We start from the raw sequence: 25,686 nt of genomic DNA on the forward strand, positions 1-25,686 counted from the left end.
ATGGTCTCTGAGATAAAATATCTCATGAGCGGCTGTTCTGTGATGTCTCGTTGATGTCAGACATCAGAGGAGAATGGCTACAGTGGTTCGAGCTGGTAAACAAACAGCCACTTGTTGCGGCCTAAGTATGCAGAAGAGCATCTCTGAATGCTCAGCACGTCAAACCTCTCACTCCATAACCACTCCTGTCAGCTAAGAACAGGAAACTGATGTTGCAATTCTCATGTTCCCACCAAAACATTGCCTCACTTTCAATGATGGCTGCTTCCAGCAGATTAATGTGGCGTGTCACAAAGCTCAGACCATGACGATGAGTTCACTGCACTCAAACGGCCTCCAGATCTCAGTCCAGTAGAGCACCAATAGACCTGATACCTCAAGATTTAAGGCACTTCTGAAAGCAAGAGGGGGTCCAACCTGATACTACCCAGGTGTACCTAAACACAGTATCCAGTGAGTGTACTTCCAATGAAACCTAGACAAATGTGACTGTACAACTAAATACAAACAGCTCATAATGTCACAGGTAAGACAAAATATTTTATTGGAGTAGTTTTGTTCGCTTTGGAAAGTAACACTCTTTGAGTAAAATTATTATTTTTTTCATTTGTTTGATAATTACCAACCAATGTACAGTAATCACCCATATACCTCCCAGGTAAATACTTAATTAAATAATTAATGGACTTTAAAAGGAAAGCTTTCCAACATTTTAAAGTTGCTTTTTTACTTTTGCTAAGATTCTTAATTTTAAGTTTTGAATATTAAGTTTAAGGTTAATAAGTGAGTTAAACATCAGGTAGTGAGCTAAAATGTCTCAATGCATGCTCAATCCATCCAGGTAAGGAAATCCCAAAAAGTTGATTGTGTTCATGAACACAATCAACTTTTTGTGTTCTGGTAGTGAATGTTACTTTAATGCACATGAAACAGGCTGGACTCTTACGCAGCTTTCAGTCACATTTCTGCATAACTATTTAAAAAATATGCTGTGATATGCTGTGAGAAAATGCGGCACATCCAAAAGAATGACCTGTTGCATGAAAGGTTGCCCCCACCCCCCCTCTCCCTTTGTTGTTTTTCTGTGTTGTCCTGATTGCCTGTGGAAGATGGAGAATTTATGGGAAAAACTGGCTCTGAGCGCTGGCTGTCAGGCAGCATGTATAAACAAATCTAAATCTAATCACTCATCTCATTGGCTTGTAGTCTCTTAGGTCCTACTCCTGACCTTTTTAGTACACTAAACCCATTGCTAACCGTAATCATCTTTAACGTAATCATCCTCAAACACTAAAAAAAAAACGTGCACAAAAGTATCCTGCAAAAAGTCTGAGTGGAATCGAATCGCTGAGTCGAACCCCTCTCCCTGGTCGACATCTGCTCTCTAATTCCTTCTGCTTTATGTACTGATCTCAATTGTCGTCATCAGCGAGAAACTACAAGTGTTTGATTTCCCAAACAAGCTCTCAGCTAATTATGGAAACCTTCCAAAAAAAGCGCTGATGAGCTTAGTGCAGTTTGACTCTTGGCACTTCTGTTCAAGCAGCTTGGATTATTTATTTATTTGTTTTTCTATCATCTCAGTGAAATCGGTGCAATGAGCCGTGCGTTCCTCCTGTGCAGACACACCTACGCATTTGGTGTGTTTGCTTCAGGACACGATACATCTGGCAGTACAAGGTGATTTTAAAAAAAGGTGAAATGAGACACCAGCTCGAATTACTGAGGAATGAATGAAGTCAGCTTTGCAAGAATTACTTTCTAATTCATCATGATTGTCTGACATAGCCGGTGGATCAGTTTGTTTGTTTTTTCTAATGGTGTGTCTGCAAAGGAAGCAGTTCGCTGATCACAAATTCGGAGAAAGTCGGAGAGATTCAATGATGATGGGTAAAAAAACAAAAAACAAAGTGGGCATTCCCCCGAGTTAAACTTTTCTCACTTTCAAGGCGACATGTGACAGAGTTGTGAAAATTCGAGGCATCGAGGCAGCTAGAGCCTGGAATATCAAACATCAGCTGTATTCTTTGTTCTCATTGGTTGACACTTCAATCACTTGCTTTGGAGTTGAGAGAGGTTTATCTCAGGACCGGTCCACTCTTCATTCCCGAGCCTTTTTACACCCGTCACTTGTCCCTTGAGCTTCAGAGCAAAGCGTGGCGAGTTAATCGTTCCCCGTATGGATGCCTTTTTGAACATCTCTCAACTCTGAGGCCAGTGACTGAAGCGGCCATCAATGAGAGCAAAGGATACAGTTGATTCACAGAGGGTTACCTAGGCAACTGTAGCCTGGGATGTCCTCTAGCGGGCTGGATCACTGACATAGGGAATCACTTCCTGTGCCGACTCCCCTCAGCGTTGCTCAATACTTTACTATGCAAAAACTTTAGGCACTTGACTAAATCTGCGTCCACGCAGCATCACTTTGTCGCTGACGGATGGTTTCTAGGAGACGTTTCAGGCTCCGGTTGCCTAGGTAACCCAGTAACATATTTAATACCAGGTTATGTCAATCCTGTGCTCTTATCAGGAGCTTCTTCAATTGCTCGCCTCGATATTTTCAGGTCATGAGACAACTTTTTTCACTCGAAATCGCCGAATGTAATCAACACTCTATGGTTTCTAAACATTGCAAAAATTAAGTTTAATAAAGAGAATTTCTGCTTCTTCATGTAAGCCCATCTACTGCCTTGACACTTTTACAAAGCTGGCTTTTTCTCATCTTATATGTAGCTCAACCATGAACTGCCTGACAACTTTAGGGCTGATTTTTCACATTATGCCTTCTGTATGCTTTCGGTGCTGTTATGGATCTATTGATTGCTCTTTGACACCCTCTGCCATGCTGTCACTCTTGCCAGCACCAAGATAGAAAAGGAAAAGAAGGAGCATGCGAGACAGCATGGGATGATTAGGACGGAAATCAGCGGGGCAGAAATCGCTGAAGAGATGGAGAAGGAGAGAAGATTCTTCCAGCTGCAGATGTGTGAGGTTAGTTGGAGCGATTATCAAGAGACGGGTTTCATTTGGTTACCAGTGTTTTAAATATATATAACATGAATTAATGAAACATTAAAATTGTATGAAATCCTGTACTCAGGATAGTGTTTATCAAGTAAATAACAGGCAGTGGTGGGTTGAGAAAACAGGGCAGAGTCTGTCAAAGTAACTGTAAAAACTGCGCAGCCTGTTGGAATACAAAAATCACATTACATGTAAGCATGTTTATGTGCTGAATGCCTTTTCTGATGTTTCATTTTAATTAAGCCTTGCTTGAAAAATTACGTTTTTGCCCTTTTGAAGTGTCTGGGTATGAGATGAAAGGGATGTATACATTTGAGATGGTTCATGAGTATTTGAAGTCTCAGACTTCAGAGTTGCTTTTCCATCTGTGTGAACCTGGACTGACCCCTCTTCCTGGATCTGGATTCAATCTGTTTACAGTATCTCCTCAAAGTCAATGAGATCAAGATCAAGAAGGGGGTGGATCTGCTGCAGAACCTCATCAAGTATTTCCACGCACAGTGCAAGTAAGACGTGCATACCATATACGTCAAATTTATTTTACATCGTAGGCCACGTACATACTACTTTGATGCTAAGTGGACCTGACACATTGTGTAAAATTACAGAAAAGTTCTGGTAGTTCATCATCATCCAGACAGTCTTGTAATTATAACATAAAAAGATTATGTTATTATATAGAAAACTTTTGTCCTTTCTGTAAATTCACTGTTAAAAAAAAAACACATGCATTTATGTAGCAGATGGTGAAAAAAGTTTACGTTATTTAATTGTTTATCTAGTTGATGAGGCTCCTTTTATCTAAATAAAAGGCTGTAAAACCTAGGAAAATGTGGTTAAAAGTTCAAGATCTGTGCACTCCTTTACATTCTCAAAAGCCATCTAGCGGGCCGAATAGGAGTCTTTACCAGGCCCATTCTGGCCCCTAGGCCCTATGTTTGACACCCCTGATACACGTGGTTAAATTGAGTATATATGAAAAGCGTATTTTTACTGTCTAATAGTAAAGATTTAGTTTGAGGTATGCATACACAGTTGATGTTATTTTTAATGTATTATATCAACAATATTTTTAGGATTTAGGCAAATCCAGTGCCCCAATCCACTGTAACCGCAAAGAAAAAGTTACTCACGTATAATGTAAATCTGTTTTGTCACACCGGGATAAATTTGTGTGCTTCGTCATTCAGTTTCTTTCAGGACGGTCTAAAAGCTGTGGACAACCTCAAACCTTCCATAGAGAAGCTGGCCACAGATCTGCACACGGTCAGAGCCGATCCACGATCCAGCCTGTTTTTCCACTCTTAAACTTTCCTTCATGACTTAGACATGACTTGTGTCTGTACAGATAAAGCAGGTGCAGGACGAGGAGAGGAAGCAGCTGGCTCAGTTACGAGACGTCCTCAAGTCGGCGTTACAGGTGGAGCAGAAGGAGGTAACACCCACAACAGAAACAAAACGATCAAATGCTTTATGATGTACCGGACAAGCTCAAATCTGCTTATTAAACTTCAGCTTCTCTCAGTGATGACATTAACTTGGGACTCACGCACACACTAATGTATATACGACTCGATTACTAATCTATCCCTCTGGGTTGAGATCTAAACTATAATTGAAAAGAAGCACATCTTTTTTTCTTTTCTTACATCTGTCTTGTTTCTTGCATGTGCTATTAGTCGTTTACTTCTCTACCCAAATGAACTGAGGTAGAGTCCTCATCAGCTAGATGCTCAGTGAACTGTTAAATATGCTGCAAAGCGCAGCAGCTTCAGGTCTAATCTGAAGATTGTTTTCTTCTCTCCTCTGCCGCCGCCGCCTTTTGTGAAACAAGTCCAGAAGAGTAAGTGGATTTGTGGAAAAAAAAAGAAAAAGCTATAGCATCTCGTGTTCCCTGTGGTGATGTCGTTGCTTCCAGTGCTCGATGTTTTCGATGTAGTAGCTCACAGTGTCATTCAGTGAGAAAAGTTTGAGGTGGGGCTGTCATATCTATTTTTTGTGTGTCTGCTGATATCGGCACACATCAAGCCGCTCCACCACTCAAAGTCGTCCTCTCTGTTTCCCGTAGTGTTTCCACAAAAAAGGAATATGCAAAAAAAAAAAAAAGTCTGGGTCCTCTTTCATGGTAGCTGATGTATTTAAATGAAGCCTATTCAGGCTGCATGTGTTAAAACAGCAAGAATTGCTAATGAGATTAAAATGCTAATGACACAATTTGGCCAGCTGCTGCTGCAGACTCTGACTTCAAAGGTGTACAAGCTCTTATTTTCTCCCTTCCCTTTATTTGCACAAAATCACTCAGGCTGAGAGGAGCAATCTTAACATAATTGATATTTGCTTTAAAATCCTCCGCGGAGCAGGAGACCCAGAAGCGCAGTGTAATCCAGAGCAATTTTGCGCTTGTGCAGCTCCCCCTCGACTTCATACTGTTTTTTGCTAATTCGGTGTGTAGCTCCTGCCTTCCGCACCTCATTTGCTGAAATGACAGCTCTGCTTTGTCGCCTGTGTTTTTGCTGTTTTTTCCTCAGGATTCACAGGTGCGTCAGAGCACCACCTACAGCTTGCACCAGCCGCAGGGCAACAAGGAGCACGGCACGGAGCGCAGCGGGTACCTTCACAAGAAAAGTGATGGGTATGTTTAGAAAAGGGCGTTCAAAAGATCAGATGAGTCACTACACAACAAACTATGTCTTCAGTGAAGAACGCAGAGAAGGCTGTGGCGTTTTGAGGCCTCATTATTCCTCCACCTCTGTCTCTCTCGTGTTGGTGGGTTACTAATGAGTGTTTGTCAGCAAGATTGTGCAAAAATTACCAGCACAGTTTCATGCAGCGGCTTGGTGGAGCGATGGCACACGTGCAGTAAAAGAGCTTGCAAAATAAAAGAAGTGTGGTTTGCTTTGTTTGAAACGAGCAGTCTGCAGATCATCTTGAATATATTATTTTTTTCCTCATAGAATTTGCAAAATGCTGAAAATGTCCATAACAAGTAGTCAATGTTTACTTTGGAGATCCTGCTAGATGACATTAATTTGTCAAAATTGTTACAGATCATTTTGGCTTTTAATTCTTTTTATTGTTTTATTGTAGACATGCTCACCCCGTGTGTCATAACTAATGCATGTGAATGCTAGTGGCAATGTGATAATGATAAATATTTCATTGGCTGTACCGATTCACTGCACGGGTGTATGCACGACATACTAATCGCTGCCGTCTCTGCGTCGCAGGTTGAGGAAAGTGTGGCAGAAGAGGAAGTGTACAGCGAAGAACGGATTCCTCACCATCTCACACGGCACAGTAAGCAAACAGTGGAAAGAAACACAAGACGACATCTTTTCTTCTGAAAACACACATGAACCTTTTAGTTTGGCTGCAAGCCTCATCATTGCTGCTTGTCTTCATATACATTGCAGTGAAAAAGCACAAAAGTGAATTTTTAGCATTTTTTACACACTTTTAACACACTTCAGTGTGTTCAGTGTTTTTTAAAGTTTTTAAATGATCATTTTTATTTATTTAAGGGGAAATCTATCCAAACCTACCTGAGTCTATGTAGGGAAAAACGTGATTGCCCCCTTGTTAAATTATGATTTTTTTTTTTTGAATAGTCCATCTCTGATTGAGGTTATTAGGTTTAGAGGACAATGACTTTTTCACATGGGGGGAGGTGAGTTTGGATAACTTTTTCCCCCCTTAATTGAATTAAATGATCATTTAAAAAACGGCATTTTATATTCAGCCGGCTGATCTTTGGCTAATTTTAAATTGCTTTGATGATCTGAAATATGTAAGTGTGACAAATAGGCAAAAACTGAACTGCACATTTACATTTTCCACAGATCAAAGGGCAAAGTCTGCAAGTTAACACTCCTCGGAGTCTCAGTTCACTCGGCTCATTCCCATTAAAGATTCGGTCAACCCCTCTCGCTGACACGCTTCATCTCTCACAGAGCTGCTTATCAGATGTTCTGTTTGGCTCTAGCAACAGTCAGATACACTTAAACCAACACTCCTGCTCACTTGTTCTCTCATTTTTCTCCTTCTCCCCCTTTCCTTTCTTTCCCTCCCTCCATCTGTCTCTCTTTCGTAGGCTAACCGGCCGCCAGCTAAACTCAACCTGCTCACCTGCCAGGTGAAACACAATCCTGAAGAGAAGCGGAGTTTTGACCTCATATCACGTACGTTCAACCTCTTCTCTTTGCTTTCTACCGCCTGTGTTCTCCAGTGTGTTGTTGTAACCAAATGCCTCTGTTTAATTGGCTTTGAGCAGCAGCTGGCCGAGATTTGTTATGTAGCTGAGCAGATTTCAATTATTTCCCGTGCAGCAGAAAACAGAGATGATTAAGAGACAATATTAACACGTCTGACGCATCTGATTCCAGCGTGTAGACTAGACTCAAATACCAAAGAGCAAAATGATGGTAGAATAATTGCTTTCATGGCTGAGAGAGATCGAAAGGCTACAATGTTGCTTTCTTTTGTTTGTTTCTGGCGAACAAATATTCAAATAACACTTGCTTGGAAGTCTGGTCATAAAGAGATGGCAGGAAAGGAGGATGGAGAGAGGGACGATCTGTGTGATGATCATGTGAGAAACATGGCAGTTTGTGATTATTTAAATGAAGACTAAACTTCAGGCTTTAGGGATATAACACAGTTTAAGTTTCCTTTCTTTTAGTTGTATAAAAAACTCCCATGTGAAGATGGAAACACTCGTACTTTATGTTTTTGTTTTGCAGCGCGCCCTCAGTCTGACCTTTCACTTGAGCACTTTGAGTGATTCTCTCCAGAGGGCATTAAAGCTTTTTACTGCATATCTGCAGCTCTTTGACTGATCTTCTTCTTCAGTTTTTTTCTCCCACTGATCTTTTCTATTCCATCATTTGTTTCCTTTCTTTTTTTTGTTTTTAGATGACAGAACGTATCACTTTCAGGCCGAGGACGACCAGGACTGTCAGATGTAAGTGCTTTTCCCTTCCTTCCTCTTGTGTGTGGGTGCGCCTGTTTATCACCTCCAATACTTTCCACACACTTCCTCCCTGACACACACTCAGTCACTTTACCTCCCACCTCATGCCCATTAACTGCCCTTTTACTCCAGTCTGAACCCCCCCGTGTCTGCCTTAGCTGCGCCTGTTTTTACCCACTTTCCCCCCTTCTCCTCCCCGTGCTTCTCCTTTTGTCATTTTTCCTCTTTTCATCTGCCCGACTCATGTCTCCCGTGATCCTTTACTCTGTCCCTCCTGCAGCTGGATCTCGGTGCTACAGAACAGTAAGGAGGAGGCGTTAAATCAAGCTTTTAAAGGGGACCATCATGTCGGCGAGAACAACATCGTGCAGGAGCTGACCAAGGCGATACTGGGGGAAGTCAAGCGGATGATAGGAAATGATGTTTGCTGTGACTGCGGAGCCCCGAGTGAGTGGCACAGTTGGACGGGGGAAACCCTCAGATGCCTTAATAAAGTTAAATTTAAGCCTAAACAAATGGAAAACTAACACTTCTGCAAGGTGTTTTGAATCTTACACGATCATTATGTGATATCCCACAATTTAGATTATGCTAAACTCTTATACAAGCAGCTTTTTAAGACCAGAAACGACTAAGCATGCCTTTTGTCCATTTAAACACAAGGTTTACATGCTTTTCATGTTTTGTTTTTTTTTGTTTGTTTTTTTGTTTTTTTGATAATTGAAAGCATAGTGATGCCAGCTCATTTACTTTCATAAATGGTCCAGATTGGGTTGAATGACAGGCGTTGAGATCTCAGGATTCCCTGGGATTTTCCTCCAGTATCATCTCCTTTTTTCCTGAAGAACTTGTTTATGTGTTCGTGTACTAAGAGATGATTTATGGGAAAGACACGACTGCATAACTGCTGTTGTGTAGACCTCAAATTGTAGTAATTCAGAAACCATAACGATCTCAAATTTTAGTTGGCTGGTGTGCGCACATAGTTAGTTGGTGCGTCTCCAGTCATGAGGATCTTCCGATTTCTTCAATTCCTTAAACATCATTCGGATTAAAGATTTTTAAGTCTTTACATTTAGCTTCAAATATTACTCTTATATAATTTCAGGTGTTTTTTTTTTCTGTCTTGCTTACAGCTGGGATCTTAGTAAATGCATATACAGTGGACCCCAAGAGTATTGTTCCAAATAGAGCCGCACCGAGTGCATTTTACACAGCACAGCAGCCGATAACTTCATTAATTATTTAAATCTCCTGACACAGGGGACTGGATCAAATCAGAAATCTCCACAGTTCTGCAGTCACAATCAGATTTTCTGGAAAAAGCAACATTGACTTTAACATCCTTCCGCTTGTATCCTCGATTCCTAAAGGCAGCGGACACGTAGAAGCCTGCCTGGAGGCAGATCAGACATGTGCACAATGCTTTGGCAAAGTGTTTGCTGTAACTTAATGTAGTATACAGTACTTACGGGGAGCGGGTAGTGTAATTCATGCACACCAGTGGTATAAATTACTCGTATTGAAAACTCTTACAGTGGTTCCCCTGAGGAAATATTCTGCCACAACCTTGAAATTAGTTTTGTGAAATCCCCCAAACCCATGAAATACCCCCACCACAGATCTGTACTTTATTATAGTATGTATGTACGGCAGGCACATATACCTACACATGCACAGAGTAAGCAGTGCAGCTCGGTCACTTTCCTGTGACGTGTGTGTGTGTGTGTGTGTGTGTGTGTGTGTGTGTGTGTGTGTGTGTGTGTGTGTGTGTGTGTGTGTTAGTAAAAGGCTCTTCAGGCAGCCGTTACATTTCCAGAGGATTTCCACAAGGACACATCAAAGTTGGCTCACAGGCTGCTGAAGTGACTTCTGCTTCAGTGCTTTTCACCCAATTAGTGCGCCACCCACATACACTCCTCTCTCATGTCACTTATGCATTGTTTATGTCCCTTTTTCTCCATTTTCTTTACAATGATCTTTCCTTTTTTACCCCTTAACAGACCCGACATGGCTATCCACCAACCTGGGCATCCTCACCTGCATTGAATGCTCAGGGATACACAGGGAGCTGGGAGTCCACTACTCGCGGATCCAGTCCCTCACACTGGATGTACTCAGCACCTCAGAGCTCTTGGTAAATCACTGCCCATCTTCTTGTTCCTCTTTTTCTTATCCAGAGCTCTCTGGAATATTTTAAGCAGGATAAGCTTGGAAAATGAAACAAGAAGGGAAAAAAATAGAGGGAGATTTTAAGGACAGGTGGACAGTAAATAAAGATTGGGTGAAAACGAGAAGCCTTACAGTGCCTTTTGCGTCTTCCTCTTTAAAAGACCTCTGGAAGTCTGCACACTCAGAATAGCTGAGATTTTGTTTGGCTTTTCTAATCACCGTTTGGTGTAGTGATTTACTGCCTAAGGGACGGTCGGGATTAAATGCTTCCAGCCATCATTGCTTTCCCTGGTGTTAAGACGCCAGTCATGTTGGCCACAGTCAGACGGGGCGTTGTGGAGTCTGTGAGGCTCCACACTTGGAGCTCAGGATGACTCCTGCCTCCCGGTGGGGGCGTGATTGGAGCTGATGACTTTTGAATTAATCGATGTGGCTCAGAAAATGACACATAACTAGTTTTAATTACTGTGTGTGTGTGTGTGTGTGTGTGCGCGTGTGTGTGTGTGTTCCACAGCTGGCCAAGAATGTGGGGAATGTAGGCTTTAATGAAATCATGGAGGCTTGTTTAAGCGCTGAAAACGTGGTGAAACCCAACCCGGCCAGTGACATGTAAGTCACCCCCTCACACTCCATTCTTCCTCCCTCCCCTCACCTCACCTCCATAGCTCTTCTGCTGCTCCAGTCTCCTCACTGATCTCAGTTTACACTCTGCACATCGATTTGCGATCCTTTTATGTGACCCTTTAACACATTTTAAGTAACAATTTTGACATGTTTTTATTGATTATCTCTTCTGTTTTAAGAAAAAAAAAAAAAAGTAAGAAAAGAATCTGAAATCTGATCAACTTTTTATCATAATCACAAAAGCTGTTTTTGATCCTCAGAGTGAGAACAATTAAGGCAACTTCTGAAAGAACAGTTTAATGCATTATTCAAACCTGGAAAGGTAGTGTTGAGGTGTTGTCTTGAGGGAAGAAGTGTGATTGGGGGAAGAAAATCTTGAATGATTCTAACTTTTGATTGGATGGTCGTAGATCGCTAAACATTAGCAGAACATGGCTCTTGTTAATGATAGTGAAAATAAGAGCATTTCCACATGCACGGTGCAAAGAGGACTCAAGGGTTTGGGGCTAAGCAGCTGGATAGCCTTAAGAAAACCACTTGCCAGTGAGACTAATCGGAGAAAAGGGTTTCAGTGTGAGATTCAGCTCTGGAGCAATAGAAAAAGGTTGTGTGATCTGATTACTCCAGATTTAGCCTGTTCCAGAGTGATGGGTACATTGAGGTAAGAAGAGAGGAAGATATGGTGATGCACCCTTTATGCCTGGCGTCCACCCTACAAGGGCCAGGTTGATGATCTGGGGTCACTTCAGCTGCTAGAGCTGATAAGTTCCAGGTTCAGCAAGATTAAAAAATGAAGACAGCAGATTAGTTTTTCCATCAATGGATTTTTTTCTTCCCTGATGGCACGGGCATATTCCAAGATGACATGCTAGGAGCATCTGTGTCTTCGTGTTCTCCCCCAGGCAGGCGAGGAAAGACTTCATCACAGCCAAATACACGGAGAAACGTTTCGCCAAGAAGAAGTGTCCGGATGCGACGTCGCGGCTTCACACGCTGTGCGACGCAGTGAAGGCCCGAGACATCTTCTCCCTCATCCAAGTCTACGCTGAGGGGGTGGACCTCATGGAGCCCATTCCTCTGGCCAACGGGCATGTCAGTGCACAACATATGTTAACATTTTCCTGCGTACCATTTCTCCTCCTATTTATAATAATCCGTGGCATTATTATTGCTCTCTATCTCCTTCCATGAACCTGAAATCCACCACACGTTCCAGAGATTTCATGCAAATGCTTGATTGTTTTATTTCAGGAACAAGGAGAGACGGCTCTTCATCTAGCGGTGAGGCTGGTGGACAGAACATCCCTTCACATCGTCGACTTCCTCACTCAGAACAGGTAAACACAGCACTGAAGGCAACCAGTATGCTGAGATGGTCTGTCGGACCATCACAAAAAGACCAAAAGTTTATTTTCAGTCCTGCTGGTTTCTTGACATCCACTTTTTTTCTGTTAACTCTCTTTTCTCTATGGACAGAAGCTATTTGCATAATAATAACAATGATGCATTAAAAACAACAATAGAGCTTTGTTTTGCTGTGGTTTGCGTGCTAAAAACACAATTTTACAAAAAGTGTTTGTATTGGCAAATCTACTCCCTGGTCTTATGGAGCACTGAGGCAGGGCAGAAGAAAGCTGGATTTTATATCCTCTGTGTTGGGATTTAAAGTTTTTCCCCTCTTTGTTTCTCTTCCCTGGAAGTTTAAATTTGGATAAGCAAACAGCCAAAGGCAGCACTGCGCTGCACTACTGCTGCCTGACTGACAACAGTGAATGTCTGAAGCTGCTGCTGCGGGGGAAAGCCTCCATAGAGATTGGTAAGGAAAAACACCAGAAACAAACGGCACAGCCGCAGTGCATCAACAGTCCATTGTTCTTGTTCTGCAGCAGCTAACAAAGTGCAAGGACTGAAATATTGTGATTACAGTTTTGAGGTAATTGTGCTTGGAGTGTTTCCATGTCCATCTACTTCTCTCCCTGTACTTTTAGTCCTTCACATTTTTCTGACAGCGTGAGACACCGGTCATTTTAATCAGGAATCACAAGCACAAAAAAACCCAATTTTGCAGATTAAACTTGATCACAGTACAATTTAAATTGCACATTACTGCACTGTGCAAAAGTCTGAAGCCCCCCCTCATTTCTTGATATTTTGATTTCAAGGAGTTAGACTTTCTTATAGTTGTAATATTAACTGGTTTAAGCACTAGCTCTCCAAAGCTTTCTAAAATTGTCAAAAAGGGCCTTTTAGGACAATTTTCTATCATTTTCAATCCACTCCTTGTACTTGATCATTTTCAGAGTATTATTTTTTTGTGTGTTAAGCCACTTAACACTGACTTCTGAATCATTCGAGCTTTAAAAAAAAGCACCTAACTTAAGGGATGAACCATTTTTTCTGCCTACACATAACATACGACTTGCAAAGAATTGATTTTATGTCTGAAGTGGTGTCAAGAAGCCATTCTTAAGGAAGGGAAACTGAGAGAAAAGGCTGAGGTCTGCCGTATTATGCAAGAACTGGACTAAAGAATCAATGACAACAGATCTTATATAGTAATGAAATGATAAAATCATCATCAGTTTGTGTGGAGGAGACCATGAGGGGCACAGTGAGTGTAAAACATGGCGTCATGCTTTGTGATCTGGTCAGAACTGAATATAGAAAAGTCACATTTTGACCTTGCGTGCAATACCATAGGAAAAACTTCTAATCAGCATGGCAATGTTCTCATTGCTGCACCTATTTACTAGTAAAATATAAAGAAATGAGGGGTGGCTCAAGACTTTTGCACATTATATAGAGGCCACTGCAGTGGAATTTCTTCATAACAGTGTGCTTAATACATGAAAGCTGCTGGTATTTATAAAGTTGCTTTTGAGTGAGACTTTTGAGTCCAGGAGTTTGTTTTCTCTGGTGGCCTATCTTCATCTCACACTTGGTTCCCAGAAAACAAGCCATGGCAACTTTTTCTCACAGCACTTATCTTTCTGCTCTGCTCTGAAATCAAACAAAACAGCCAGATAACAAATGAATGGAGACGGAGCACAGAGAGACACCAGAGAGATGCTCGGTGTGGGAAACGGTTTAATTATACATTTGTCTTGTCACAGTGACAGGAAAGGGAGAAAATGGGCCGTGTGTTTGTGCTCATGTGGCTTGTGAGTACAACAGTGATTATATGTGTCTGTTGTTTTGCCTTCTAGCTAATGAGGCCGGGGAGACACCGCTGGATATCGCTCGAAGGCTCAAACACCTACAGTGTGAGGAGCTGGTGAGTTTACTATGTTTAGACCTGAGAGCACATCGTCGCTTCGTGAAATGTAAGAGCTGTCAGTCATTTGCGTTTCCATACGTATGTGTTTACAGCTGAACCAAGCACTGGCAGGAAAATTCAACGCCCATGTCCACGTCGAGTATGAATGGTGCCTGCAGCACGAAGACCTGGATGAGAGCGACGAGGATCTGGATGAGAAGGTGAAGGATGTTTTTGTGAATAATAATAGTTCCTTTTTTTTAAAGATTTCAAGACAAAACATGAGTTTTAAAAAAGTGATAAAGAGACAAACAAACAAACATGAAAGGGATGAAAACGACTAACGCTTGAGAGAGAGATCAAATCAGCTTTGGAGGGAGGCTGCTGTGTAACAACCTGAAGAGCTCTGAATTTCTGCAAAAAGGTTTATTTTATTTTATTTTGTTTCCACTAAATACAATCTCCTTAAATTAAACACTAAACTCCTTATTTCCTTTGTGCTTTATAATGCGCTTTGTCATTCCTGCTGCCTGAAATGATTGAATGTGATTGGATTTTGGACAAGTTTAATTATTGATAGTTAAACATGTTGTTTTCAAGGCTGAATTTTAACACAGGAGCCTTATATATATCTAGGAGGAGAAATGAGGCAGGTTAACTCCTGCATTAAAATGCACCAAGTGGCCATTCGAGGAACTGCAGTTTTGGCGCTGGCTTGATTTTTCAAACCCTGAAAGTTGCCACTTAGATTTGATTGGACCTGAGTTCATTATTGAAAACTCATCAGATAATTGAAACTGGTTCAATTTTTTTGGGGAATAACCATCTTTTAATTTTATTTTTGTTGTGTTTTTGCCTTTGTTGAAGTGTTGTAGCCAAATGAGAAATCTCCTAAATACTAAAATAATTATTCAAACTAATGCTAAAACATTAGTGAGAAGCTTTATTAAAAGGCAAAGACGAAGTCCCATGACCGGGACATTGGTGCCTGTGCAGAGCGTGCAGGAGTCACATGACAGCCATACTTCACTATGAATGCTCACGTGCACCTATGTCACGTAATGTCAATAAAAAGTTCATGATTGTGGTGCATGTGTAAAGTGCATGGTACCTAGGTTAATCATATATGATGTGCTCCTGTCTCACATTGTGTAACTGTAATGCTCACATCCTCACATGCATGCCTCCCCTCCAGCCGAGCCCCCATCGGAGAGACGAGCGACCGGTCAGCTGTTACACCCCGAGCAGTAACTCCCACCACGTACAGTCCGGCCTCGGCTCCGCCGGCCGTGAAGCTAAGGACAAGCAGCGCCTCTTCATGCCCAACCTGGTCAACAACGAGACTTACGGCACCATAGTCAACACAAACCCCCCTCAGCCCACCACCAACTCTGCTCCACCTCTGCCCCCGAGGAACCTGGGTAAGCTCAGACAGGAGAAATAAAGGCGAATGGCAGGCATTTAATAAATCTGTTACAGTTTATATGAATGGAAAAAGATGATCTCATTCTCCAGATAACACAGATAACCTCACTTCTTCTGAAGCTGGCCTCTTTTCCTGCCTATAAGGAAGTGATATGAATAAAAAAATCAATAAATATAATCTAGTGACTTGCCACAGTCGGCCTATAATACCATTAGTGTCTGTTTGGAGTGCTGCCAACAGAGCAGAGGACAAACAGCTAGCTGTGTCGCCCCCCTCACGTCTCCACAGCTCCCAGCCTCGGCATTCATTGCCCTCATTAACCGTCGCTCTCAATTACACTGAAATGGAAACGACTTGACTTTATTAGTGGACGCTGGTTCTGGCAAACAGCCCTGCTCTCTCTTAGTCTCCCTTCTTTTTCATTTTAATAACCCCCATCTCCTTTTTCCCCATCTCGTCTCCAGTCCAGTTGTCCGGCCCTGGAGGCTCAGCGTCCAGCACCTGGAAGCCCAGTGCTTTAGACCTGACTGGCCGACAGAGGTCGTCCTCAGACCCCCCTAACATGCATCCTCCGCCGCCGCCCATGAGGCTCACTTCCACTGGAGGTATGGCACCAGTTTTGTGCACACTTAAATGCTGCCTTTAAGGCATAGAAACTCGTTCTCAGTCTTGACCAGAGCTACAGTGAAGTGATTTAATAAGACGTAGTGGACATTTTATAGATGTGTTTGGATCGCAGCTCTTCTCAGCGTCTAATAAAACATTTTACTGGAAGAAAGCTGTTAAATGTTTCATTTACATAATCGACACATGCACTTAGCTCACCTTCAGTTTTCTTTTCTTTCCACATGCATATGTCAAAGGTTCTTCTGACCTTAATTTATCAGTTGATCTATTTAAAACCAGACTTCCTGACTCATCACAACATCAGCTTAGTCACATTTTTCTTCACACTGTAAACAAATGAGCTAAAGCAAAGGATTGCTGTGTTCCAGCTCTGGGTCTTCCTACTGCGATGAAGATGGACTCCATGAGCAAGTCAGGTCAGGGGCCACTGGGGTCCCGGGCGGTGCCACCTAAATCTCCCGCAGGGTAAGAACATAAAGGTGCATTTATTTATGCACAGCAAAGTTTTAGATTTCCGTAAAAGGCGTGTCGACATTTACTAGAGCTTTCTGAGCTACACAAAAATATTCATGCGTTCACACATACACAGGAAGATTGTGCACTGCGGTCGTGTGTCTTGTTTTGGCTGCTTGTTTTGTGGCGTTTCTTTCCAAGTGGATAGAGACGCTTCTTTAGCTTCTAGGCTAAGCTCCACATCAAGCCAGACAAGTAATAACTTTCCTCCACAGTCGTCCTTTTGTCCTTTTTTTTTCTTTTTCCTTCCCACAGGCCTCATAGTGTTGTGATAAATGTCTGACAGCCCTTTGAGCTTCCTCAAGAGCTCTTTTCTCCATCTTGGTACGACTATCACTCCCTTCTTTTTTTTATTTCCAGAAATGATAAAAGCTTCAGCAGAGGGCCCCTAAATCGAACAGAATCTAAAGAAAGAGCATGTGAGTAACATTGCGTGTGAGTTGTTTGAGTATTCGCTCAGATCCCGTTTCTCCTCTGGAAACGTGGAAAGTTTTGTTGTCACCGTGATCTAATTTCCTTTTCTCATCCCAGCTAAGGAACTGCCAGGATGCCCTCAGAACTCCATAGGTCAGTCTCTGCCTCCAGCCCCCATGCCGAGGAAAGCATACCCAGTGAGTCCCTGATTTTTATTTTTTCAATCCCACCCCCTTTAATTATCATCCAGATTTTACTTTGCATATTCATTCAGTTTGCAGTACAGACTCATCTGCAGCTCATTTCCTAATTCATGGCTTACTGCCTTTGTAGAGCTGTGTAAGTCCCTCCCTATTGTTTCAGTGATTCTAGTGCTTGCTTGTAAATTCCCCTTCTGCAGCCTGACTCCATAATTTGGCCTTATTCTGCATGTGAGAGGGCTACTGCTGGCATTTTGTGTTTCATGTTAGCACATTTTAAGCGTTTTAATATTGCAAAGCGATTTGAAATTGACTAGAAAAACCAGAAAAGAGTGCACGTCTTTCATTTGCATGGTCTGTACACTAATCCCCCTCGCTGGCTTCTAGTTGTTGGTATTTGCCAGTCCAATCCCATGCAGTGCCGCGATGATTCACAAACTTCATCTTCTCGTCAACTTTGCCTTAGTTTGCTATTTAAAAAGTAAAATCCCACAGATTAACGCAAATGCCCTTGAAATCCTGTGTGTGTGTCTGTGCTTGTTCCCGTGTCCCAGAAGCAGAGGCCAAAGCGAGTGAAAGCCATGTACAACTGTGTAGCCGACAACCCCGATGAGCTGACCTTCTCCGAGGGCGAGGTGATCGTGGTGGACGGAGAGGAGGACCAGGAGTGGTGGGTCAGTATCTGTCACGTTGAAGACTCGGTGTGCAAGTTGTTTTGTGCATCTTGGATGTTTGCACATGTTTTCAGATTTGAGATATTAAACATTCTTTGATGGATGTCGGCGTTCTTTGTAACTTTGATAAACCATGAGCTCATTCCCTCCTCCTCTTTTTCCGAATGCTGCTGCTTCTGCTTCCTCTGTGGAGCCCCTTGTGTGAACGCTGACCAGCTGCAACTTGTTTTCTGTGAGCCACCCCTGCAGATATGACCGTATTTAGTCAGTCTCACTTTGTGTCCCTCCATGGATCCAGAGTTTCCCCCCGAGGACCCCGTTGCCATGCTTCCTCTCTGTCCTATGTCCAGCTACATTATCACTCTTTTTGTGTCTGAGATATCAAATAACAGCACAGAGCTGCGGCTGCACAAACGGGTCTATCATACACTATAAAGTCTGTTTCCTATGAAAATATTCTAGAAAACCGGCATAATGAGGAAAGAATGCTTTACAGTGTTTAAAACATGACTTTTATCTCTGATGTAGTTCCTCTGATAAGCTTTGATCAGCATTTGATGTTGTTACTTGCCATGTTTCATTTAACTTTATCGGAGCAGAAACATGTCCTAGCTTTTTACTTTCAGGTATAGACGACCTTTAAAATGTCTTTAATGGAGATAATAGGTACTGTCTTCTTTATCCTCAAGGTAATTTAAAAGGGGAAAGTCTTTTACGTGTAAAGCTCTCATGTTTGTTGTGACGTAGCCTTTTATTATTCATTGCAGATTTAGATGGTGTTTCTGTTGATTCAGTTTTGTTTGACAAAATCCCGATTAATTTACGTTGGATACATGCTCATTTTTCATATAGCTGAAGATGTATTTTTTAGATTCTGAGCCAAACACAGAAAATATAGAAGTATATCAACTAAATCCAAGCACTTTAGAGCCTCTAACACTGCCTGCTGTATATCCTGATGACACTTGCACACATGACAAATGCTCGTTTCACCCTCTGTGAGCACTGAGGGACTGTATCTGTGCATTTTCACACTTTTAGCTCAGTATACTTGTGTCAAGCATTATAATATACACCAATAAAACCCAAAGAAGTATGTAAGTAGTAGTTTTGGGATTTAAAATATCAAAACTGAATCACAGGGGTTGAAATCACAAATATTGGAAAAGTCTTCCCCACCTGTTTTTAACTACTCTGTCATTTTCTGTGGTGTTTAGTACTGTTGTAGACTGTATGTTAAAGATGGGCGTAGCTTCCTGCTCTAAAAAAGTGAAGCCAATGCTGAAGTGCCTGAAAGCTGCATTATTTTATAACGGCCAACAGGAGGCAGCACTGCTTATTGCCAAAACAGGTGCAAAGGTGCAAAAACAAACCCTGTTGCTCATTTGATTTGATTTCTAACCTCAGTAAACGCTTCAAGTCTTATTGCAAACAGCTCAGTCAGATCCAGGTGTTTGTCCAAACGCTCAGCCTGAGGCTACACAACTTTAGTCAGCCAGTAGGTGACTTCCCCGTGGCTATGTCCATCTTTTAGATGAAGTCTGTGCATACTTTAGTTGACTCAAATAATTTAAGCATTTCTACCCAAACAGACTAAACCCCTCTGTTTTCTTGTCATGGCTGCTTCATGTCGTCCTCCGACCTCACATCTCATCTCTGTCTTTGCTCTTCGCAGCTGGGCCACATCGAAGGCGAGCCAATGAGAAGAGGCGCCTTCCCCGTTACGTTTGTGCACTTCATCACCGACTGAAATCCGGGACTCGGGAAGTATCACACGTCCCACTATCACCGACAAAACATCCACCATCGCCCCAGTGTTTGCAGTCGACGTCATCAGCACCATCATCACCATCTCCGCTAGCTCGTTCAAGCGTCACTGCTGCTCCAGCGAGTCTGGGTGTCACAGGGGACTCATCGGACTCTATGTGGTTTTAATGCTTGCAGATAAAAAAGAAAAACAAAACAAAGATGATTGTAGTGAATGTCCCCTCGCAATAAATGCACTTTTCTTGTCTTTTCCCTTGTTGACATGTATGTACAGGATTCCTCTCATCCATTTTCTCCATTATACAGACAGTCCTTAAAGCGACAGCACTGAGAAGATCACAGCGTTGTGTTTTAACTTACTAACAGCTGTCAATGTGAACTTAGTCCCCATGCTTACATTCCATATCTGTGCATGAGCAATTCTGAAATGCCTGCTTTTAGGTGCAGCTTTCCACATATGTAGTAGCCCTCCCGTATGGAGGTTTTCCTAATGGTGCTAAGTTAACCTTAAAATATGCTGGAAGTTGCACTCAAGGGAGCCTTTCCCTGACCCAATTTCAGTGACGGACTGGCAATCGAGAACGGGGATGCTGCATGTTAAAATAGCCTCCAGCCCATCACACCTGGGAGAGTCCACTTTCCCGAGCCGGCATAGAGTAATAGGAACATGCATCCTCTGCAAGGCTTTCCCCCACACATGCACACCAATTTAAGCTGCGGGGCAGGGGGTCATATTCAAAAGCAACACTCCAGTTATTCCTCCTCCTCCTCCTCTTCTTCCTCCTGATGCAATGCTGACTGGAGCTGCAACAGGCAGTAATTACCTTTATGCTGAGTCCTGACACCTCAGGCCGTCTCCGCCTGTCATCTGCCTTATTAGAGGAATAGAAGCGTGTGCTTGTATGTGTGAGTGCATGTTTTGTCTGTACGGAAATAAGCTGCAAACGAAAGCATATTCAAAGAACAGGGAGCAAAAAAAAAAAATGAGAGTGTGGGAATGAGATGAAAAGCGGGAGTAAGCTCTGTGACTGTTGTTGCTTCCTCGAGACACTTTTTCTTCACAGATGAGCTAAATAAAGAGAGAGGGAACACCCTTCCTGCAGCTTAAGCCTCATATAGTACTTTTAAGACAAGTTTATCTAATGCGTTGTGAAATAAATATTAAACATAGTGTAATTAACTTCATTTTAGTTGCAGAGCAACTTTCTCTCTGTTCATATTGTTGATATTTAGGCATTTAACCTGAAATCGGAGCCTTTCGTGGATTTGTGAATGACGAGAGGGTGGTAGCTGATGCGCACTCTCTCCACCGTGTTGACTATTAACTCACTGGATTGTTAAATCTGTTTGTGTAAATAGAGCAGGTTTTGTTTGTGGATATTTAAATGTAAAATATTGAAAATAAAAGGAAGGAGGAAAAAAAGAAAGATGAGCAGGTTAACCCGGGCAGTAAATGTCTTTTAATGCACTGTGGTGATGAGCAGTCACACAACCTCAGCTGGGCCTGTGTGTGTGCTGTAAACATGAATACAGACACTAATGTGTGCACGCACACACACAAATACTATTCAAATCATTCTCATTAACAGTCTGTGAATCACTGCATTGACTCCTAACTCTGTTGTGCAAGTAAATCGGAGAAAAAAACCAAACTGGAACAATAAAATCTGAAATAGTGTGAGGCGTCGGTGTGCTTCTTCTTCAGAGTTTGTGATCCAGCAGCAAGTGTTTTTTCTTTCATTACCATATTTCGTGACCTGCATTTTAAAAACAATCTTGTCGTGCTAAGAGTTAAATGTCTCATGAGCTCCCTCTGCTGGCAAATGCACTCAAGAAAAGGAAAACACTCCTCTGCTATACCTGATCCACGTCTTTATTTTCCTTCTTCACACACATTTTCAACTGGACCAAAGTATTATTTCACAAGGTGAAGTCAAGTTAGTACCACAACTATAAACAAGTCTTACATGTGTCGCTACCAGCCTGTTAAAATGTACTTTTCCCAGCTAATCACACTTTTGGTACCAAGAGTTTAAAAAAAAAAGATTTAAAATAAGCTCAAGTAAATCTTTAAAAATGAATAATTCCCACAAATTAAGATCAATGTGTCCAAAAAGTGAGGCGATATTTGTAACATTCCTTCTGTTCAAAAAGCGACCACTATTGTACCAATACTGCTGTTAGAAAACAAAACACAGAGTTTCAAAACCTGAAGAGGGATTTGAGTGATTTCCTCTTGAAGCCAGCTGTCACATCTGTGTACCGAGCAGTTAATCCGATGATTGTCTTGCGTGAATTACCATAGGCCAGCAAAGTTTTAGCACTATGTAGTACCATTGCGTACATTAAATACACTTAACGTTACACTTATAAAAGCTCTGCATTGTGCCCCAAAGCTATATTTAATGCAACCGTTTCCCTCCTTTTAATATTTATTGTGAGAAGGCAAAAAAAAAGGAAACAAATTCCAGGGAAGTGACTCAGAAAAATTCACCACAGTTCTGTTTTAACTGGATGGATTACAGGAAGGGGAACAACAGCTAGTTCACGCCAGACTTTTCCATCAATAACAAAGATTACGCACCATCAGATCTGCCCTTTAGATGACCTCTCAGAAGGGTAAGAAAGCAAAGGTGCAACATTTTTGCCAATAACAATGCTGGTTGTCTAACTGTTGCTGGTTTTGCAGATGTTTCACTCTCATCCCAACTCTCACTCAGAGCCTCTGGACTTGTCTGATGTCAGAACGCAGTCGAAGGAGGCCGACAGCACTTTACAGATGGACTGCGCCTGCTCCTGTTCAGACAGACAGCAGATGTCACGCATCAGGCAAAGGAAACGCACAGTGACCGTGTAAAAGACCTTCCATTTCGTACTTACTGAGCTGCTGCACTGGTACACCCAGATGCTGCACTCTTCTTGCTTTGTGTCAGTGGTTTTCAGAGCCAGCAGGTTCTTCCCCGCGCCTAGGCCGTCATCGTAGCACAGCATACGCACGATCAGGTAGAGAGGATGGCGATGCAGCACATTCTGAGAGTGTAGAACAAAAACACATAGTAGGGGTCTTTTTCAATTTGTTAACTCTGTTTCCAAAAATGATTTGCAAATCATTTGTGTGCCATGTTTAATTTAAGTTAAATTACGTTAAAATTAAACTGTTAAATCAAATCACACCAAAGGCTGGAAGTGTGAAATTTCACTGCACATTCACAGAATTTGCGCTCACTTTGAATTTGATGCCAGCAACATTTTTCAGTGCATTGAGGGCAGGAGCATGTTTACCACCCTGTTGCATCACCTCTTCTTTTTAAAATTCAGGTAACCGAGGAGCTCAGTTGTTGTAGTTTAGACACCAAAATGTTCCTCCGTTCTTGGGATACTCTTCGAAATGACTGTGTACCACCTTTCTATTCCTTTACTACTCACACACTGGTCCAGCGACGCCACCTTGACGCCGTACTTGGACACTACGAGAACCATCTCCTCATCTCCAGGAACAAATGGCAGCTTTCCATCTTGCTATGAGAAGAGGAAGCAAAATTTGCAGTACCTTCTCTGTTTTATATCAGAATAATTACAGCATGTTTCCAAGGAGAAAGGTTAAAGTTAAAATGTGCCCAGATCTTTCTCCAGCTTCTTACCTGAGCAGCATCAATGTAGTTGATGAGGTCCAGCGGTTCCTGGAGGGTCTTGCTCATGTCAAACTTTAACTTCTCAATAGCACCCACATATTTCACCCGGAACTCAGCGCATGTCTCAGATGTGTTGTTCCCTATAGACAAAAAAACAACAAAAAAAACCACCAGTTAGAAAATTAAACTGCGAGGCTGCTTCAAAATTTTAAACAGGAAGTCAAGCTGACCTGAGCTTTTGGTGGAGTCCGTGTCAAGGCTGGCAACAGTGCTCGATCGGGAGAGTCCTCCCAAGCTGGAGTCCACAGACTGCAGTGAGACAGAAATATTAGACAGCGCCGCCTTAATGAAACGCAAAGACACACATGTGTCCGCATGCTTGTGTTGTTAACCACCTTGCTCTTTGTGCTGATCTCACTGCTTTGCGAGCTGCTGCTGCTGTGGCGCTTTTTGCCTTTCCGGAACATCCTTCACCATGACGACCGCATCCAGCCCCCCAGACCCGCTGACCTGGATCATCACAGGGCTCAGAGTTAAACGCGCAGCATGGCTGCCTTCTCAGGTGTTAATGGAGCCCATAAATAATTAAATGCAGGACACAGGAGCATATACGGTTTGAATAATTGATACTTAGTTTGTTCCTCTTTCTTATAAGAGAAGAAGAAAAATAAAGATCCCACACTGCTTAAATGACACTGGGGGTCTGGGCTCTGGGGAGGCCAATCCATGACTGATAGTGTTCTACTGTGCGTTTCTCTACCCTGGTATACTTTTACTGCATTGGCAGTGTTTTTGGGATTACGGTCATTCAGGAAAATAAAGGCGTTGCCAATCAGGCCCTTTCCCGATGGCACTGCCCAGTGGATTAAAATCTGATGGTACTTTTCGGTGTTCATAATTCCATCAATTTTGAAAAGGTCCCCAACAGCACTGGCTGAAATGCAGCCCAAACCATGAGAGAGTAGTGCGTTTTACAGATGGCTGCACACATTCACCATTGGACCGTTCTCCTCTCCTCCTTTATACATGCTGATGACAATCTGAACCACTAATGGCGATTTAAAGAAAGAAAATATTCATGGGTGTGTGTTTAGTGGCTTCACTGAAAATAAAATATTAAGAAATGAGGGCTGGCTCAAAACAACTGCTAAATATCTTTCATGAAATTCATGAGATTTCTTGGATATTTATATAATTTGTATTACTTTGGCAAGTACATGTATCCAGTTGGTTTCTTTTTAAAAAAAAAATAAAAAAATAAAAATTGGGCTTTATTTTTATTCTAGCGAACTAAAATCCTTTCCCTCGATCTTCTAGACCAGTTTTAGTTAAACTATAATAACCTTGAGTCATCCACACAAAAAGACATCCTAATTAAAATAACAACATCCACAAGTGAAAGGTGAGACATTTGTTCGAGTAGTTTCTTCATGTAGGAAGGTGTACTTGTCCTGGGAACTCTGAAAGCAAAGTTAAACTAAGGCTAGAAAAGCTATATTCAGTCACCACCGCTGCTAAACCGCATTTCACTTTCAACTTGAGTTTAATCACGTCTGAGTCTGAAAATAACTCAGGACCAGAATACTCAGAATAACAGACGATATAACACTTAAACAAGAGCCTAAATTGATAATATCGATTATAAACACAAATTTGTGAGATTATTTGTACTTTTTAACATTATAGTATAGTATTACAGTACTATTTAACAATGCGTATAACCGCCAAGTTAAAAACAGGAGCACCATTTAAACAGGAAACTACACCTGCTACTGTAACAGCCTCGTTTAGGTGCGGTTTGAACAGCGTGTCTGTAAATAGATGAAGCTAACGGAGTCCCAGGCTACAGACACCAAAGGTTAAGACACCTATCACCCAAACTACGAGCTGCTCTGTGCTTGTAGTGCTGTAGCTACAAGAAAACCTGAGTGACTCAAACTTATCCTACTCACTCTTGGTCGCATTCATTTTAAAAGTTACAAGCCGAGGACTTCCTCGGAGGGGCTTGTAAAGAGAGTGAATTATCTAACGCTAACATGACTTGAAACAGCATACCTGTTGTACCGAGGTGCTCTCAGTGTACCGTTTATCTGCTTTTCTTCCAATCCACTTTCTATTTATCCACAGTTTGACTCTTCGGCTTCCCTTTGAGCTTTGAAGCCTACGCCCAACACCACTTAAAGGGGACGCAACGCAGAGGAAAAATAAACACATAAAGATCCTACGAATAATACGGATTATTGTGTCGATACATTGCCGAACTTAAAATATATAATCCTAAATTGAGCCAATATATTTAACTGCCGTGCCTCTTTTTGCGTCGGGTTGTTTAATAAATGTTAGAACAAAGCTGGTAAAAGCCAACCAACGTCCGTCTCGGAACTTGTG

The 25,686-nt window shown here is 42.0% G+C and overlaps 2 protein-coding genes across 4 annotated transcripts in view; one reads left to right on the top strand and one right to left on the bottom strand.

Annotated features, from left to right (window-relative positions):
* asap2a (ArfGAP with SH3 domain, ankyrin repeat and PH domain 2a) overlaps positions 1-21,344 on the top strand; it is a 56,751-nt gene extending 35,407 nt beyond the window's left edge. For 2 of the 3 annotated variants that reach the window (XM_084913902.1, XM_084913904.1), the window contains 23 exons: positions 2,862-2,991; positions 3,445-3,530; positions 4,215-4,290; positions 4,373-4,459; positions 5,553-5,656; positions 6,252-6,321; positions 7,115-7,202; positions 7,936-7,984; positions 8,274-8,440; positions 9,997-10,130; positions 10,680-10,774; positions 11,692-11,881; positions 12,041-12,126; positions 12,490-12,605; positions 13,996-14,063; positions 14,159-14,266; positions 15,241-15,466; positions 15,936-16,076; positions 16,467-16,563; positions 16,972-17,030; positions 17,143-17,222; positions 17,780-17,899; positions 19,575-21,344. In XM_084913902.1, coding sequence (XP_084770028.1) covers positions 2,862-2,991; positions 3,445-3,530; positions 4,215-4,290; positions 4,373-4,459; positions 5,553-5,656; positions 6,252-6,321; positions 7,115-7,202; positions 7,936-7,984; positions 8,274-8,440; positions 9,997-10,130; positions 10,680-10,774; positions 11,692-11,881; positions 12,041-12,126; positions 12,490-12,605; positions 13,996-14,063; positions 14,159-14,266; positions 15,241-15,466; positions 15,936-16,076; positions 16,467-16,563; positions 16,972-17,030; positions 17,143-17,222; positions 17,780-17,899; positions 19,575-19,649 — 2,452 coding nt within the window. In that variant the 3' untranslated portion in view covers positions 19,650-21,344. The remainder of the gene's footprint in view (positions 1-2,861; positions 2,992-3,444; positions 3,531-4,214; positions 4,291-4,372; positions 4,460-5,552; positions 5,657-6,251; positions 6,322-7,114; positions 7,203-7,935; positions 7,985-8,273; positions 8,441-9,996; positions 10,131-10,679; positions 10,775-11,691; positions 11,882-12,040; positions 12,127-12,489; positions 12,606-13,995; positions 14,064-14,158; positions 14,267-15,240; positions 15,467-15,935; positions 16,077-16,466; positions 16,564-16,971; positions 17,031-17,142; positions 17,223-17,779; positions 17,900-19,574) is intronic. The other variant, XM_084913903.1, reaches the window with a different exon arrangement.
* A 177-nt stretch (positions 21,345-21,521) lies between these two features.
* On the bottom strand, positions 21,522-25,468 carry itgb1bp1 (integrin beta 1 binding protein 1). Its single transcript, XM_084913908.1, has 7 exons — positions 25,354-25,468; positions 23,694-23,808; positions 23,529-23,607; positions 23,308-23,438; positions 23,093-23,185; positions 22,547-22,696; positions 21,522-22,462 (listed from the first exon to the last, which is right to left on the bottom strand). Exons 2-7 carry the CDS (start codon positions 23,763-23,765, stop codon positions 22,379-22,381), a joined length of 609 nt encoding a protein of 202 aa, XP_084770034.1. The 5' UTR covers positions 23,766-23,808; positions 25,354-25,468; the 3' UTR covers positions 21,522-22,378.
* Between the last annotated feature and the right edge of the window lie 218 nt (positions 25,469-25,686).

The sequence above is a fragment of the Perissodus microlepis genome, chromosome 19 (assembly GCF_051167445.1).
Source record: "Perissodus microlepis isolate ML-2025 ecotype Zambia chromosome 19, ASM5116744v1, whole genome shotgun sequence".
In the NCBI taxonomy this organism is placed as follows: Eukaryota; Metazoa; Chordata; class Actinopteri; order Cichliformes; family Cichlidae; genus Perissodus; species Perissodus microlepis.